At 34.6% G+C, this 19,699-nt stretch overlaps 2 protein-coding genes across 2 annotated transcripts; one reads left to right on the top strand and one right to left on the bottom strand.

Annotated features, from left to right (window-relative positions):
• The first annotated feature begins 6,590 nt into the window (after nucleotides 1-6,590).
• Nucleotides 6,591-7,103, top strand: LOC140446705 (zinc finger BED domain-containing protein 5-like). Its single transcript, XM_072539302.1, has one exon. It carries the CDS (start codon nucleotides 6,591-6,593, stop codon nucleotides 7,101-7,103), a length of 513 nt encoding a protein of 170 aa, XP_072395403.1.
• A 7,363-nt stretch (nucleotides 7,104-14,466) lies between these two features.
• On the bottom strand, nucleotides 14,467-15,240 carry LOC140446704 (uncharacterized). Its single transcript, XM_072539301.1, has one exon. It carries the CDS (start codon nucleotides 15,238-15,240, stop codon nucleotides 14,467-14,469), a length of 774 nt encoding a protein of 257 aa, XP_072395402.1.
• Nucleotides 15,241-19,699: the final 4,459 nt, after the last annotated feature.

Genomic DNA, 19,699 nt, shown 5'->3' with positions numbered 1-19,699 from the left:
TTTGTTCCAGATGGGGAAGGTAATGTGAAAAGAGTTTGTAAAAAAACGTTTTTGGAAATATTTGCTATAAGTCCGCAAAAGATTACTACGCTTGTTAGGCGTAAAAAGGAGGGACATACAACCTTTAAGGATAAACGAGGAGGTATTAGAAAATTTAAGTATACTCTTCATGACAGACAGATGGTAAATAATCACATCAATAGCTTCCCGAGGGACGAGAGCCACTACAGTCGTTCAAAAAGTGAAAAGGAATATCTCAGTCCAGACCTCAATGTTAATAAGCTATACAACTCTTTTAAAATAAAACATCCTGACAGCACCACAACATACAAATTATATAGGAAAGTTTTTATGAAGGATTTTCCCAATCTTTCTTTTAGAAAACCTAGAGTTGACACCTGTAAGACTTGTGATTTACTTTTTTTAAGAGGCAAGGACAAAGACCTTAGTATATTCAGAAAAGCTAAAAATGAGTTGGAATTACATCATAGAAAAACAGATAAAGCTCTTAATGTTTTTCAAGAAGATAGTACGAGCAGTACTCTTCCAGGTAGCGATACCTGTACCATTACCATGGATCTACAAAAAGTATTTTCGCTTCCCAAATTGATGCATAGTAGTATGTATTACAGCCGCCAATTGTCATGCTACAATTTTGGAATACACATGCAAGATACTGCAGATGGGATAATGTGCATCTGGCATGAAGGACAATCGGGTCGTGGTGGGAACCAAATGGCATCATGTCTTTTACAAGCCTTGAATACAGGAGAGCTTACAACTTATAAGCGAAAACTATGTATATGGAGCGACAACTGTGCAGGTCAACTGAAAAACCGAATGTTTATCTTCTTATACATTTTCTTAGTAGCTAATGGACATTTTGATACCATTGATCATAAATTTTTAGTTTCCGGTCATAGCTTTTCATCTTCAGATAGAGATTTTGCTCTTATAGAGAAACGAGCAAAATGTTCCAAGCTTCAAACAGTAAACGATTTAAAAACTGTAATTGCTGCTGCTAGACCTTCCAGACCTTACAGACTTTTAGATACGGGAGAATGTACTTTCTTTGATTTCGATAAAATATCATCAGAATGTATAGATACATCTAAACTTGGTATTACTCAAGCATCGTGGTTACGTGTGACGAAAGAAGAGCCGGGAACAGTGTGGTCCAAGAAAAATTTTAGTGACTTAATTGGATGGGAGAAGTGTCGTGTATTGAAAAAAGGTGTGACTGTCCAAAAGTTAAAGTCGACAGAGCTCTTGGGTTTTTCTGGTGTTCAGCAAATAAACAAAAGTAAGAAAAAAGACCTTCGCGCCATGCTAGAATTCATTAACCACGAAAATAGAGCATTTTTCACCTCTAGTTTAGATATTTAGTCAAATATTATTCCTGTGGACTTAGATCATTTCCATTTTTTCTTCATTTATTGAGTATTACTAAGTTTGTTTAGTATATTAACACCTAAAATTTGTTATACGTTATTTAGGTACTTGTTAATGAAGCGAAATTTCCATAAACAATTATATATTTGTTTTATTTTTTTGGTTAATAAAGTTTTTTTTGATTTCTGGCAATTGTTAATTTTGGTACTTAGATCACTTAGCTCGGCCACTCTTCACTTATGTCCAGATTGCCAAAGAGATGGAAATCTAATTCATACCGAGTGTTCAAAGTTCACTCATCAAACAAATAAACTGGTAAAATATGTAGTGAAATGCAATATATTTCTACCCTACAATTTATGTTACCTACTTTCACCAAACATGAAGAAGGTATATGGCTGCCTAATGAAATTTATTTGAAAAAGTAAAATTAATCTCTAAGCTTTGTTCACAGTTCTTTTCTTTTTTTATCCCATTAGTATTTACCTCATATCCGTGATCTAGTCTAGTTATATCTAAATAAAATGTTTTAAGGGTTCTCTAAAAGAGAAGTTAGTCTCCATGTCTTACCCCTACCGCCTATGCCTGAACACCATATCTATGCAAACACTTATTTTTGTTTCTTTTTCTTACTGTTTCCTTTTTTAGATTTATAATAGAATTGTTGTGACTGTCTGAGTGGCAGCAGTCGATGCCAAAAAACACAATATAAAAAATTATTTTATAAATGACTAGAACATATTTGCTAAAAGCCTAAACAGAAAACAATTTGATTTGGCGAATTAAAAATGAAATATTTAAGATTAACATGTTTTAGTCTACTGAAATATTTAATTTTTTTTAAGTTAAGTTTTAAATCATAGATAAAAACAAAAAATTTCAATTGTCCATTTAAAATCAGTCATCAATATTTCCATATATATTTAATAACTATGACCGCAGCTTTCCTGTACTATCAGATATCCCTATACACATATAAAGGGTAACGTCCTGAATTTTCTGTCCTGCTCTCTCAGACTTGGCTGTCTCTCTCAGACGCAGTCTCGTCCTGCTTTATTCTATTATTAGCTCAGGGACATTCTATTTTTAGAATGTAGGTTATCGGGGGGTGTGACGCTTGCGCTATACACAATGACGTCATCACTGTTCCAGATTTGTATCTGGATAAAGTTTGTGCTTTGTGCTCTGGAAGAGTGCCGCACTGCCGAAGTCGGTTGGATGAGGAACAGTTGATGCTAGTCCGATAGAGAAGGTTAAGATAAAGGCGTGTCTAGAGTACGAATTATTTTTCTTGTATATACACGTTTACAGAAACTCATTAGATGAGTTTAGGTATTAGATGAGTCTATTTTAATAAAAGTTTTTATTTTAACACAAAAGACATAATAGCAATCGATGACAAACAGATTTAGTCAATACTTGAGACTATTTTCAAGTACATAATTTTTGAAAAAATAAGAAAAAAAGTTGGACCAGATCTTTCTTGCACCAAACACGTGAAATAATGCTTCTTTGCCATCATTTTTGAGAAAAAAAAAACAGATTCCCAACACAAACTCTTTTATTCGGTTATAAAAATCAAACCACTATGGTTTGCCTACTACACAAATACGAAAAAATCTGTAAAAAGGAACAGGTTGCTGTCAAAAAAATAGCATTCAGAAAAAAAATAAAACATTAAACATACGGGTAAACATATCCTTCATTCATCTACCTGGTCGCCATCACCCATTCCATATAGGAACGAATCGTGTTGTCAACTGCATTACATCTGTATATTTGGCTTTTTTGGCAGGTATAGGATTGCAATAGACAGGAATATCAGAAGAAATTGGGAGGTTGCTGTCAAGGTTTCTCGAGGTTTGGAATAAGTGAAAACTCGGAAGGCCAGTAGATATACTGACTTTAATACCATCTAAATGTTCATTGCTCTACTGGAAAATTCGGTATTTAAAAATCTGAAATCTTTGCTTTTCTGCATCTGAGATACCTTGTTTAAAATGTCCTTCATAGTGACCACTAAAGTTCAGGATCATATTTTGTTTTACCAGAATGGAAATACACTGTTTGGATGATTGTTTAATAAAATTAGCATATTGTTGGGGGCTAAAAACGTAGTCCTTTTTCCGTAAAAACTTCTCAATAACTCCAAAGCAGCGATCACAGGGAAGAAAGCTATGTCCTGGCTCAGGAAACCGGTGCTCTATCTTGTCAATAGACCTAGTTCTCACCAGCAAATACAGAAACTGAATCATTACTGAGTTTTTGTTTTGCGCAGCAGCGTTATCGGAGAAAAGGTATAAATCTTTAACATTTTTAGGGAGTATATTTTTTATATAGTGGTACAAAAATGAGACTACCTTGTTTGATTTGGAAGTAAAAGGTCAGAAACTCCACTTCGTCGCTATGCTTGCACAATGTGGTTTTCTCCTTCAGCTCCTTGAAAAACAAATCGGCATTAATTGCATGCAATTTCTTTTCCGCTGCTTAAACTTTTCGTTCATTTTCGTCGAGGGTCAAATCTTTGAGTTTGTTATCTAAGACATTACATATTTTGCACGTATCTGATCGAGATGAGCTAAACCTGTAGTTGAAGTTTTCTTTGAACTATCGATAGTAGAAGTCATAGGAAACTTTGGGTTTATATTTAGGATTGCTATCACTTTCTTTCGTAAAGTTCCAAATAGAGCTGATGCATCTTCTTTTCTACATTTAGATCTGAAGATAAATAGAATCGACGGGATTTATTTGTACTATAATGCGATTCACGCCTTGGAAAGCTCTGGATGTGCATGTACACATTTTTGAGTGTTTCGTTAGATTTTCGGTTGGGTCTATTTGTATGCTTTCTTTTGTTACTAGGTGGCGCTGCAGTATCTCTGTCACAAAAAGTTTGATCAATTAGATCTACACGTTTCCTTGATATGCCGTAGATTGAACCAAAAGCATGTCTACAAACTCGTTTGGATAGCTTACCCAGCTTTTTAAAGTATTTGAGGGAACAAGTGCTTTCTTGCATTTTATTAGGTAGTATGCTTTCGAGTTCTTTGAATGGTAGTAGTTTGAATCAACCCTTCCAAATAGGTATTTTGCAAATAGTAGCGCACCTAGAATTTTCCTGTGGGGGGAGGTTTTGGGGGTTTTGGTTGGGCACTGAAACTTTTTTTATGATGCTACCTCCATTTTGAGTAATTTTAAGCATGGTAGATGGAGTGAAACTTGAAATTTCACTCTATCTATATTCCTCTTTTACGACAAACTTCTGCTTTCTTTTTTCCGTTCTCAACATCTTTAAGGATGTTAATTTTTCTTCTAAAGTAAGTGCTTTTCTTTTAGGAGTCATAGTGTGTAATCTACGTGACTATGTATTTTACAACACGACTTTCAAGACGCGAAAGCACAATCAGGAAACAATCGATAAACATCTACCACAAAAAAAAAACTGTGAAATGAAATTCTGGTAACATTTGTTTCATGTATCATGTTTTTAAGCCCCTTTACGTAGTTTATTCGGTGCGAATGGTCAAACCCCTACACTGACACTTGTGAATCATAAATTGTAAATTTCCGACAACACAATATCGGTTGGTAGATTAAACAAAGAAAGTTTATTGCGGGCGGCAGTTAAAAAGGGCATTTATTTATAGACACGGCCGGGCCTAAAACGTAAAAAAACACGTTTTTCGATCTTATTTTTTCTCGTTATAACCAAATTTGCCTCGTTATACAGCAGTGGTTCTCAACCAGGGGAACCCGCCCCCCTGGGGGCGTGAGAGAATTTCAGGGGAGGCGTGAGGGTGCAAAGAAACAAAAATAAAAAATATATATTTTGTTAAAAAACAAAATATTTTGTGTGTCATATTTTTATTTTGTTTAGAAATATTTCTTTATTTAAACTTGATTAAAATCGTTTTACTCAAACACACAACCTGAGTTAAACACTACAGTCTTGTGTGGGAGCGCAAAGTACTTGGCTTGGCAACATCGTAGGAGCGCAAAGTATATTTACCAAGCACTCCTGGCTCCAGTTCAGTGACTCCGTCTCACGCGTCAGTCTCAGTCGACAGCGTCTGTGTGCTGTTTGTAGCAATCAGTGTAATCGTTATTTAATAACAGAGTGATTGTTTGTGAATTATTTAATAGTGTTATGTAACAGCTTTGAAAATGGCTAAGTCACTTCCAAAGAAAAGATTGTATTCAGACGATTATATCAAGTATGGTTTTAAGTTTATGGAGAAAAACGGCAGGCATTTACCTCGGTGTATCAACTGCCATGCCGTTCTTAGTAATGATGCTATACGCCCCGGACGTTTGGAACGGCATCTAATTACAAACCATTCTTCTTTGAAAGACAAAGGCCCAGAATTTTTTATTACCAAAAAAGCAGCCTAAAACGTATGAAACTTGACTCTACTGCAAATTTTCGTGTTGAAAATGTGAAAGCTGTGGAAACATCATACAAAATAGCACTTTTGATAGTTAAAGACAAGAAACCACATACTATTGCTGAGTCACTAATTAAACCTTTTTTACTTACTCCTTGGAGTACCGTACTTAGTGAAGACCGTTGTAAGAAAGTAGAAAAAATTTCTCTCTTAAACGACACAGTAAAACGTAAAAATTAAAAGGTTCACCGCTTTTTTCTTTGCAGTGTGACGAAACATCTGATATTTCAAAGCATGCAGTTATTGTTACTGTACTGTATGGTACTGTAGATTTATTCACAGAAAACGGTTCCTAGAGAAAATATTGTTTTCAACATATCTTGAAACAATAACTAAAGTCATTGACATATTTTCTGCTCTTGAAGATTTTTTAGTAATAAATGAACTTGCATGGGAGAAAATAATTGGCATATGTACTGATGGGGTCCAACCCATGACAGGATGTCGATCTGGATTTATAGAATTGCTAAAAAAGAAGAACCCTAGGATAATTGGTTCTCACTGCATTATTCACAGACAAGCTTTAGCTAGTCAGACTTTACCTGAACCTCTCAACGTCACATTAAACTTAGCAATTAAAATAGTTAACCGCATCAAATCCAGCGCATTAAACACTAGGCTCTTTCGGGAACTATGTCAAGAACTGAATAGTGATCAGGAAACCCTCCTGTTTCACACAGAAGTTCGGTGGTTATCCAAAGAAATATGCTTGCAAGATTATTCAATTTAAAGTCAGAAGTTGAAATTTTGTTAATGACTTCAAACCAAGATCTTCACAGAAGATTTACAAATGACAAAAATATCTTTTACTTGGCTTATTTGTCTGACTTTTTTGAGACACTTAATGTCCTGAATCTAAAGCTTCAAGGCCGTAAAAACCTCTTAAACACTAATGATGCAATTAAGGGGTTTATAGAAAAAATATCGCTTCGGCAACGCCGCCTTCACAGTTCCAAGCCAAACTTTTCCTCTTTTCCTAAAATAAACGACCTCCTCGATGATATTCAAGCCCTTCCACTACATCTAGTTTCGGATTTGAAAGACTTCATATCACGGCATTTGGAAGAACAGAAAAATCAAATTCGAAAGTACTTTCCAGATGTTAGCTGGGAAAACTGGGAATTTAAGTTGACAAGAGATCCTTTTTATATCGAAGTTGACATTCTTCCAGTCAACCTTCAAGAGCAGGCAATTGACCTAAAATGTGATTCACAAGCAAAAGCAGATTTTGCAAACATGGACTTGGAAAAATTTTGGTTAACCTAGTTTCCTGTTTACCCAGAAGTGGCTTTAGTATCTGCAAAGTTATTAGTCCAGTTTTCATCCACATATCTTTGCGAATCTGGTTTTTCTGCATTGGCGTACCTATATAAAATCAAAATACCGTTCAAGCCTGGAAGTTGAAAGTGACTTGAGGTGTGCTCTGATACAGTTTCAACCGAATATCGAAAAACTTATCAAGAACAGACAATGCCAACCCTCTCATTGAAAGTACAAAAACACTTGTTTTTGCACTTTCAATGTTTCAACTTTACATGTGTATTTGATTTTTTGATTATTCCTTTTCTCAAATAAATAAACAACGGTAAGTTTAATGAGAAATTAAATAAACTTTCGTATTTAAATATATCTATATTTTTATTTTGCATCCCAGCTTTTGCTAATGTAGAGTTAGTATCGTCAGTTTCACAATTTCACTGTTCTAACTTGAACCAACCAATTATTGACTGGAGGGAAGGCGTGAGCTATCTTCAGTGTTCAAAGGTTGCGTTATAAGCGAAACCTCGTAATAACTGTGTTCGTTATAGAGGGGGTATTATATATATATATATATATATATATATATATATATATATGTATATATATATATATATATGATATATATATATATATATATATATATATATGTTCGGAAAGATTTCCGCGGTTAGTACAATTAAACTTAGAGCTAAGATTAATATTATTATAAAAATTAATATTAAACTCACCAGTCTTCCGGGTTGAACCGCGTCGATATCCATTTTGCCGAGCTTTCGACATCCTCTCTGATGTCTTCTTCAGGGCTTCCGAGGTCTCAGTCTCCCGAGCCCCCAGACACTACTACACTCACTAGTCACTTCTAGTTCACTACTACGACTGGGACCAGGGGACGGTTCATTTATACCGTCGATGGTGACGTGGCCTAGGTGGGGGTTAGGGTGGGGATTGGCGCGAGAGTTGGCGCGAACATTTCCGACAGTGGGATTTTGATTCGAAGATGGAGGGGGCCATATTTTGTTTATGAGAGGTCTCCATGTAGAAGGTAACCGTATGGCGTCATCTCTTTTATTAAGGGAATTTGGTCTTTTTTTTTTTTTTTCTATTTCTATGGCTTCTCGGATAATTCTTGGTTTATAAAAGCGGATGGGGGCTATGGTTCTGGAGTTTTCGAAATCAATTTTGTGACCTGTATGAAGATGGTGTTGACCGAGAGCTGAAATTGAATCGGAATTGCGAACAGAAATGGAATGTTCATAAATCCTATTTTGAATTCTACGATTTGTTTGGCCTATATAGGATCGGGGACAGTCTGCACAAGGAATTTCATAAACTCCGTGCTGTTCGTTTGGAATATTGTCTTTGATTGATCGAACAAGAGATGAAAGTTTTTGTTGGGGGGTAAATATTGTTTTTATTCCTCTTGGTTTAAGAATTTTGTCGATTTTGTCAGTGACACCTTTGATGTAAGGAAGAAACGCTTTCGTATGATAAGGGTCTGAGTCTTTGGATTGAGATTGAGTGGGAGATTGATGTCTGTGGATGCTCCTATTGATGTGATTTTCGCGGTAGCCATTTTGGATGAGGGCTTGTTTTAAACAAGAAAGCTCAGCGGATCTACTTGCATCATCGGAAAGGCGTATTGATCTGGATACAAGAGTATTAATGACTGAATTAATTTGTGAAGGTGCGTGGTGAGAGTTGGCATGCAAGTAACGATTGGTATGTGTGGGTTTTCGATAGACAGAGTAATGAAAACCTTGGGATTGGTGTTTCTTTATGAAAACATCGAGAAACGGTAGGGATGAATCAGTTTCTACCTCCATCGTGAACTGGATACTAGGATGTATACCATTCAGATGGGTTTGGAAAGACACCAAAGCATCCCTGCCATGAGGCCAAATGACGAATGTATCGTCAACATATCGTAGCCAACATGTGGGTTTGAGCATTGATGTGGATAGTGCTCGGGTCTCGAAGTCTTCCATACAATACACAATCACAATCCAATACACAATCAGCCCTAAACACTTTCGAATCTAAGAGTGAAACTCAGAAGCGCAAATTATTGCATCTCATTTCCGAACAAATTCCAAAAACCTCAACGCTGGAACCCACTACAGTGGTTCATAACTTTTCTGATACCCCTATTTCTGCCATTGCCACTCAAGCTTTAGCAAAAGGTTTCAATTACTCTGTTACTCCAAGTCACATTCCAATTGAGACAATCATCTGTCAAACTGAAGAAGCCATCTCCAGTTTATCTTCCGAAGATGCTGAAATAACCAGACAAGACATCTCTAGAGTTCTTAGAAACTCAAAGCCTCCTGCTCAGAACATTAGCCAATCCGAGAAAAAAGCCCTGAAAGAACTTCGGTCAAATCCAGATCTAGTCATTCTTCCCGCCGATAAAGGAAACGCCACCGTCATCCTAAACACTTCTTCTTACATCAATAAACTTTCAAATCTCGTTAACACTCCAGACTACAAACCAATTCCTAATAATCCAACAACCTATCTGGAGAAAACAACAAAAGCCATTATCAATAAAACCTCTCTTCCTGTTGACATCAAAAAATCTCTAATTCCTCGTGAAAAGTCTTCAAGAACACCTCGAATATATGGCCTCCCCAAAATTCACAAACCCGATATTCCTCTACGTCCCATTGTCAGTGCATACAACTGCCCTACACAACCATTGGCCAAGTATTTGGCCAAAACTCTACAACCTTTCGCCGAAAATGCTTCATCCTTCGTCAAAAACTCTTTTCATTTCATCGAACTTCTTAAACAATACCCTATATCACCGTCAGACATTCTAGTAAGTTTCGATATTGTCTCACTTTTTACAAACATTCCTATAGATGAAACTCTAAACATTCTGAAAACTAAGTACAGTATCCAACAAGACCACTTATCTCTCATTAAACATTGTATGTCCAACACCTATTTCATCTTCCAAAATCAATTCTACAGACAAGTAAATGGTGCCCCAATGGGCTCCCCTCTATCTCCAGTGATTGCCAATATCTTTATGGAAGACTTCGAGACCCGAGCACTATCCACATCAATGCTCAAACCCACATGTTGGCTACGATATGTTGACGATACATTCGTCATTTGGCCTCATGGCAGGGATGCTTTGGTGTCTTTCCAAACCCATCTGAATGGTATACATCCTAGTATCCAGTTCACGATGGAGGTAGAAACTGATTCATCCCTACCGTTTCTCGATGTTTTCATAAAGAAACACCAATCCCAAGGTTTTCATTACTCTGTCTATCGAAAACCCACACATACCAATCGTTACTTGCATGCCAACTCTCACCACGCACCTTCACAAATTAATTCAGTCATTAATACTCTTGTATCCAGATCAATACGCCTTTCCGATGATGCAAGTAGATCCGCTGAGCTTTCTTGTTTAAAACAAGCCCTCATCCAAAATGGCTACCGCGAAAATCACATCAATAGGAGCATCCACAGACATCAATCTCCCACTCAATCTCAATCCAAAGACTCAGACCCTTATCATACGAAAGCGTTTCTTCCTTACATCAAAGGTGTCACTGACAAAATCGACAAAATTCTTAAACCAAGAGGAATAAAAACAATATTTACCCCCCAACAAAAACTTTCATCTCTTGTTCGATCAATCAAAGACAATATTCCAAACGAACAGCACGGAGTTTATGAAATTCCTTGTGCAGACTGTCCCCGATCCTATATAGGCCAAACAAATCGTAGAATTCAAAATAGGATTTATGAACATTCCATTTCTGTTCGCAATTCCGATTCAATTTCAGCTCTCGGTCAACACCATCTTCATACAGGTCACAAAATTGATTTCGAAAACTCCAGAACCATAGCCCCCATCCGCTTTTATAAACCAAGAATTATCCGAGAAGCCATAGAAATAGAAAAAAAAAGACCAAATTCCCTTAATAAAAGAGATGACGCCATACGGTTACCTTCTACATGGAGACCTCTCATAAACAAAATATGGCCCCCTCCATCTTCGAATCAAAATCCCACTGTCGGAAATGTTCGCGCCAACTCTCGCGCCAATCCCCACCCTAACCCCCACCTAGGCCACGTCACCATCGACGGTATAAATGAACCGTCCCCTGGTCCCAGTCGTAGTAGTGAACTAGAAGTGACTAGTGAGTGTAGTAGTGTCTGGGGGCTCGGGAGACTGAGACCTCGGAAGCCCTGAAGAAGACATCAGAGAGGATGTCGAAAGCTCGGCAAAATGGATATCGACGCGGTTCAACCCGGAAGACTGGTGAGTTTAATATTAATTTTTATAATAATATTAATCTTAGCTCTAAGTTTAATATATATATATATATATATATATATATACATGTAAACATATAATATTGTGTACAAATAATATTATTATATAGGTATATAAGTATATATAATATTATTATACAATGTAACATATTTCTATATTTTGAGATATTCACAAAAATTAAATATCTAGAAAGAGTACTACAATGTAAAAGGGTTAGAACAAGCACCTATTGAGCGGTTATTCGATGTATTGCCTATTCTGCTTATATTTGAAAGTAACCTACATAAGATATATTATCCAATTTAGAGTACCTTTTAAATTATAATAAAAATTTGTACTTAATTTTTATACTTAATTTTAAAAGCTTTTCGATCGATAAATAATAAAAGGGATGGAAGTTATTCAACTAAAATGTTGTAAACATATAGTTGATGAATGTAATCTTAAATTGATTTTAAAGTAGAAAGTATATTAGATTACACAAAATTTTAGATAGTTTGTTATAGTATATTATACTGTGTATTATAATCACTTGTAAATATAACCTATCTTAGTATATAGTATGGAAAATAAGTATAGGGTACCCTTATAAAGTCTTTAGCTTCTGTCAAATTCATTTTTCCAGCTTCATACACAATGATTTAATTTATTTTTGATTGATATCTCTTCAAAAAATGAGGTTTTTGACATTCTACTCAAAAAAATCAAAAGTCAACAACTCAAATGTGCATACACCCTTAAATTTATTACCAGTGTAAAAATAACTTATTCTTGTTTTGTGTTTTGTCTTAAAAGAAAGTTATCGACAGATTATCATACTAGAACAGTCCCAAGGTTTATTATTCAGGCAAGAGAAGTTTCGGAATATCAAAATTTTATGTATTCTAATAAAGTAGATTGGAACACGCGATATCATTGAATGGCCGACTAAGTGACGCGATATAACAATTTCGAATTTTTTTGAGAGATTAATTGAAATTATATTTTAAATTAACCAAGAGATATTAATGATCCTATATGCCGCTTGTTAAAAAAATACAATAAATTTTACCACAAAGGATACGAAATCTTTAAAAATAAGTAGTTTTTCAACTTTTCCCATTAAGTTAAATATTTTTTTTTTTATTTAGGAGTATCAGTATTTCTTGGGTTTATCTTTAATAAGTAATTTGGATCTAGATTTTATTATTCCATTTAAATTATCATTTCTACAGGTTATCCTTGCATTTGTTAAAATTAGTCTATTAAATTAATCAATTATTAGTCTATTAAATTGTTAAACTATTATAGTTTACCTCAATTTGATTAAAAATAATAATATTAGAATTTTTGTAACAAATTTTTCTAATTACCCCCCCCCCCTGTTTTTTTTTTAATTTTAAATTTTTCTGCTTAACTATCACGTAAGGGTACTTCTGTTTTGAAACCCTTCTCTAATTTTTTATTTTAGATTTACCGGTCCAGAGATTACCTATCCGCCATGAAAGACTAATTTTTGGACTAAAAATTTCTGGTACCATCTTTAAAATAGAGGAACAATGGAAAAAAGAAAGAAAATTTTTATAATTTTCAAAAGTTGTGTAATAATGTAAAACAGTTTGTTATATATAATAGATAAGATACAAAAAAAATTAGAAAATGTGTCATTTTTTAACAGTCCAGACGGTTATAGTACCTTAAATATTAATTTGCGCTTTTTAACATAAATTTAAATATACAGGGTAATTCTCAGGTAAGTATACTAATTCTCTAGTTTAGTCCATAGTCTTTATTTTTAATGAAACACCATGTATATTTTTTATTTGTAAAAAGCCCTTAGCAACCTAATATCAACGAATTATATAGTACTCATAACCGAACTACGGTTCGGTTATGAATACTAAAGGGAAAAATTTTGAAATTATACCGTGTGGAAACTACTTATAGAATAAAATTGTTTGTGTAAGGTAAGTCAGGGTAAGAGCGAACGCATTTTTCTAGAGATGATGTTCATGTCACTATTAAAACTGAAGTATGCATTCTAGAATAATCACAATTAGTATAAAAAGTCAATAGAAGTTTCTAATTAGTACTGATTTCGTAACACGTGTTAATTATGCAAAAATTATCAAATACAATTTTTTTTTCGTTACCTGATCAAATATTCTCACTTGCCCCAGACTGTGGCGAAAGTGGGAATAGCATGTGTGTTGTGTATTTCACTATGTATGGGGCAATTGCGAATGAGAAACATAAAATTTAGTGTCAGTAATATTTATTTTTATAAAAAGTCCAAAATTTTTTAATAAGAACAAAATATAAAAGCTAAATTTTCTAGCATACGAAATTCAATCCTTTGAAAGATACACTGAACTGGAACGATTTTCCTCTTCTATTTTCTACAGGATCTGGCAATATCATGACAATATTTTCCCTGGAAACAGTGTCAGTGTCATCATTATCTGGCCAGTAAAATGTATAATTGTTATTCTTCTTTTTCGTGAATTTAACAATTGGATTGTTGTTTTCCTGGTCACATTCCACTATTGTTCCAATGAAGTGTTTCACAGATTTCTTTCCGGTATATTTCACTACAAGCCACTGTCCAGACTCAAAATCTTCCTTTAAATTTTCAATATTGTTGCTCATATCGTCATCTAGGATGTCCTCAACCAAATCATCTAGCGAATCATTATCCAAAGAATCATCATCTAACGGTGGATATATATCAGATAGCTCATCTAACGAATCATCATCTAACGGTGGATCTATATCAGATAACTCGTCACTAGAACTGGAACTATGCTGTTTTCGTCGTCTAGATTTTATTTTCCGCTGATACTTTACCCCACTGGTGCTGGGCACTGCTTCAATACTATTGTTTGCTTTTTCTTGTAATTTTTGGTAATAATCATTACTGGTTATAACCTCGGCACCAGGAGTTACTCGTGTTTTCTTTACTGGTTCCAAACGAGGCATTGGTTTGACTGTTTTCAAAAGCAAGTCTTCAAAAGAAATCGATGGCGGTAAATCTTCTAGAGTTGCTTCCATATTTTCGTCACCTTGATTCGCAGTTTTGTTATTTATCTCCTTTCAACGTTTATAGGCATCGGGGTGAAATTTATCTTCTTCTACAACGTCATTTTTGTATGGGAATATTCCCGCTTTCCAAAATCCGCTTTGAATGATTTCTGGCTTTGTACCATACCACACGTCACGAACATGTTCAGAAAATGTTCGCTTCGGCATTTTTATTCCTTGATTTCTTCGCTGCCAAGCCACCAATTTTTTGTCCCACTCAGTCTTAAAGGATTTAAACACAGACAAATCTAAGGGTTGTAGTAAATGCGATGTGTGTGGCGGCAACTTGAGAATGGTAATATCATTTTCACGAGCTAATTCGATGACTTTTGTATTTACGTGAGTGCTGTGACCATCATATATCAATAATAGTGGTCTTTGTTGTCCCACAGCATTCAAAAATGTATTTTTTAAGAAATTGACGAAAACGTCCGTTTCCATCCAGCCGTTTGGAGTAGCTGCATATGCTATATCAAGATTATCTGGGTCCTGTGTTGCCATCCACTGGTCCCATACGAACTTTCCTTTAAATACAATACATGCTGGTACTTTGTCTCCAAATGCATTTGCCGCAGTTAATATTGTTACATTCTCCTTACCTGGACCACTCGTAGTTCGCGAACACGGTTTACCTTTGGCTCCTAGCACCTTCACTCGGGATGGGTCAACGCATAAGCTGGTCTCGTCCAAATTCCATATTTGCTTAGGATTATCATTAAGATCTAATTCAACAAGAGTGTTCTTTAAGATCTCAAAATACTTATAAATGGGAAATGGATCACACATCTTCTTCCTTGCGTACTCAACCGATTGGGGTTTCTTGAGAGATAACTTGTATCTTGCTTTAAAGCCGGTGAACCAGTCATGACCAGGAATATTATTTTTAAATGGCGTTCTTATATTATTTTGTGTAACAAAATCAGAGACAATCAACAGAACTTCACGTTTTGACAATCCAAAGCCCCATTTTTTCTAAAGTTTTCAATCCTTCGGCTAACTTGCGTTCATGTTCGGCATGAATAACTGGTCCTCTACCTAATGAATCACTTTTTTTTCCTCTGACACCAGTTAAATGATTGTGCAATGTTGTTTTTGGAATTGCATAATTTCGGCTTGCTGTATGTAGTGATGTTTTTCCAGATCTGATATCTTCCAGTGCTTTTTGCAGCTGTTCCTTACTATAAGATGTCGCTCTCTCCGTCTTACGTTGATAAATGCGAACCATGGTAGCACCTAAAAAAGAGTCAATCATTAAAATTTTAATCGGGGCAGGTGGGAACGTAACTAATTATTCCTAGTTCCCACTTGCCTCGATAAAATTTTATTGAGGCAAGTGCGAACATTAGTGTACGTGGCCTCTAAGTAGGGTTATGTATATTGAAACACGTTTATCGTATTTACGAAGTGCACTTTTACACTAAAATAATACGGCTAATAATCTTACCTTGAAAATCTTGCTATTGCAGAACACTGGGGTAAGTGCAAATTTGACAAATCAAGTGGATTTTTGCAGATATATGTTCAATACCTCAACTCTCACATGTACTGTCGGTAACGTCGCTCCACCGTATACAGAACACATGGCTATGAAGTTGAGTAACGTTTACACTAGATTTCGCTATTTTACTATCTTTGGTTGAATTACGGTATTGAATAGTCGCACTTGCCTCAGATTCCCACTTACCCTGACTTACCTTACTTATTTTAGAAAAATTTAAAAAACGCTAGAAACCGCCAGCATTTAAATTTAAATGTGCGTTTTTAAATACAAATTTGAATGAACAGAGTGATTCACAAAAGCCTTGCGGAGTCCGTCATCTTTATTTTAATGAAACACCATGTTTATTTTTATGTTTTTAAAAGCTCCTTACCACTCTAATCTTAACGAACTTGAATATGTAGGGGCTATTATAAGTATACAAGGTAGAATTTTAATATGATGTACAATTTTTGTCAAGAAATAAAATAAAAATCTGAATATATTAATACTCAGTTGAGAAAATTGATGTCTGTATTCAACTAATTGAAAAAATATTATTTAAAGTGTGATGTGATAAATTATAAATTTTTAAATTTTATGTATATAATGTCCTGACGAAAATTCTACATAATTTTAAAATTTCACCTCGTATTATTAGCCCAATCTGGTTAAAAAAATGGTCGAAAAATTTTTCGCAGATATCTAAACCTTTTAAGACATAGGTACTCGTATTTTTACCTTGCGTTTTTTTTAAACAATAATTTATGGTCACAATTTGATTTTTTGTCTATAAGTTTTTTCCCTCATATTTCACATAAAAGATATTCCAGTTTTTTAAATAAAAAATGGATAAAAAATTTACGAAAATATTTGCAAAAAAGGAGTTTTTTTGCTCTAATTTCTAAGTTTTATTAATTTTTTTATTAACAAAATAAAATGTTATTAATACATTTGAATTACCGTCTTTTAAATTTGTGAGAAATTCCCCCTCGATCGGTCAAATAGTTTGAAAGTTATTTAATTTATTTATCCCTGAGGCTAAATATTTAAATTATTGAACTTGCTCTATTAATAATGCTAGACACATTTAGCAAATTTCATAGAATTCTTTAAGACTTAAACTATCTCAGAAATTAAATGCATATTGAGTTTTCATCGAAATTATTTACAAAATAAACGTTTGAAAAATGGGTATGTTTTTTACTTTTAAACAATTGTAATACCTTCTATACTTTTCAAGCTACAGACTTCTGCGTAAAACCATTGGATAGCTGGTAAAAAGTCACATTAAAAAAAAACATTTTATGACCAATAGTCTGACTCCAATGTATCCAGTGTAGTCTGACTCCAAATAATGACCAATCTCCATTGTTTATAAACATTAAGAAATAAAATTTACATACATTTTGAATGAAAACCTAAACTTTATATTGGAAGCTATACAATTCATCCAATTTTTCGAAACTTACAGACCTTCGAAACGAAGGTACTTTCGAAATATCGACATAAGAAAGTAGAGGGGATAACTGTTTCAGCTCCTTTTTTTCGAGATTGGAACTTCAAATTGAAACACGTAGTAGGAAAAATTTACATTATCTCGGCTTCCATTGGAGCTTTTACCAAATCCATAGGTACCTCACACTTCTCTTGTTTTTTTCGCTTTTCAATTTGGGCAAAATCTCTGTCGCAACTCATAAATAAATGACCCGACACTAGATACTTGGGATTTATCTCATCAAAATACCCCTCGGAAACTAAATAAATCCATAAAAACAATAACAATTTATTTTTATTTTGTTCGGCACAGTTGTCGCTCCAAATTGTTACTTTTGGTTTTTGTATCCGTATCTTAGTAAATGCTTTTAACACACACGCCGCAATTTCATTCCCTCCATGTCCTGTTATATCCTCATGTCACAAAAACATGAAGCCAGTGTTATTGTCCCCTAGGTGAACACAAAGGTTGTAGTTGGAAAGCTGTCGCATATAATATATTTGACTATGAGTTAGAGTTTTCAATGATAAGACCTGCTGCAGATCCATAGAAACTGTCATGGTTTCACTCGTGGGTTGCTGACAATTCTGATGGTCTTTTTTCATTGCTTCTACAGCTATCTCGGGTTTTCGGTAATGAAGTTCTAACTTAAATTGAGCATCTTTCTGTGTGGGATCTTTTGTTTGCATGTGAAGTAAATAACAGGTAGCACAGATATCCGTTCTAGGCTTACGAAAGCTTACATTGGGAAAATTATTTTTGAAAATTTGAACGTAAAAAACGATAGCTCACTGCTGAATCAGGTTGAGCTTCCTTAAACGCCAAGTAAAGTCTACTTATATTGAGATCGGAGCTCAGATACTGTTTCTCGCTTTTTAAACGGTTGTAATGTCCCACGTCTCTGGGAAATTTGTTTATGTGCTCGATAACCAATGCTCTATCTTCCGGCATGAACTTTCTAAACTGCAGTTTATTACTCCTCCTTTCCTTACAAACTGAATCTTACTTTTTTTTTTAACTTAGCTAATATTTCAATTTGTCGGAGTTATCCCAAACACCGCGCAAAATGTCTTCCTACACACCTGTAAAATGTTGCATTCTCCGTTGGGCAATGTGAAGGAAAGCGTAACCTGTCTACGACTCTCTTCTGGTCTCTTATAATTTCCATGCCTTCTACTCTTGATAGCACACACATGGATAAAATTCATAGCATACGCATTTTGCCGTACATTATTATTTAAACCATAAAATTCGCGAAAAAGCCTTAATTTTTGTTTATACTGTATTTTTTTACACTTGAAGTGTTATTTGCCCAATATCTAAAACAAAATTTCAGAATAACTACTGCCCAAAAATAAAAACAATATTCGACTAATCTTATTTTCAGGAGGCTGCTTGGCAGGAACTTGCTTAATATTTTTCTTTGTATAGTACTCTTCTCCTTCTCCAGCATTGCTTTTTTTTTCTGCCTTTTCTTTTGCTTATTGCCCTTTCTAGAAGTAGCACCAGCATTAATTCTGATATGAGTTTAAGATTATGCAGAACGAGATAAACAATAACAACTTTACTAATACAACGTCAAAACAATACTGAAACTGTCATATTTATTGGCACTTACCACATTTTTTACCGATGACGTTGTGGCGATTCACAAACACGCACTCTGTTGAGATTTTTTTAAGTACGTTATAATAACCCGGCGACTTAGCACATTTTATAAGTTGTTGGTTATGGTACTTGGAACATTTTTTGAGATTTTTTGGCACTTACTACATTATTTATTTTATGTCTTCATATATTTAATGTTATTTTTCTATATGTTTTATATTGTAATGCACGTTATGAAAAAGAAAAAATGAGAATAACAAAGAAGAAGTTAAGTGACTTAAGTAACTACAGTTAAGTGAGAAAATGTGCAAGTTATGGAAAAGTCATCTCTGTGATGTCATATGTGTAGCCTAGTTGGAAATTTCAGGCAATACTCTGGAAGTAGTAATAAGAAACAGGCAAATTTGGTGACATCCTAAAAAAGGTAGTAAAGTGGTTATTAATGATCAGAGGTAGAGGTATGGCATATGAAATGAAAGTGAAGATAACAGGCAATATAATAACAGAAAAGTAAACAAAATATACAGTCTTCAGAGCAATTAAATAAATATTTAACAATAATGGTTGCGTTGCAAGGTCTGTAAGATCACTACTACTAAGGATTTCCACAGTTTTCACTGTCTTCCTTCACTCAACCGTTTTCTCCAATTTTCCCTGTCATT

Source organism: Diabrotica undecimpunctata, chromosome 7, assembly GCF_040954645.1.
Source record: "Diabrotica undecimpunctata isolate CICGRU chromosome 7, icDiaUnde3, whole genome shotgun sequence".
Lineage (NCBI taxonomy): Eukaryota > Metazoa > Arthropoda > Insecta > Coleoptera > Chrysomelidae > Diabrotica > Diabrotica undecimpunctata.
The sequence above is the reverse complement of the archived record's forward strand: the minus strand, read 5'-3'. Positions and strand labels throughout refer to the sequence as shown.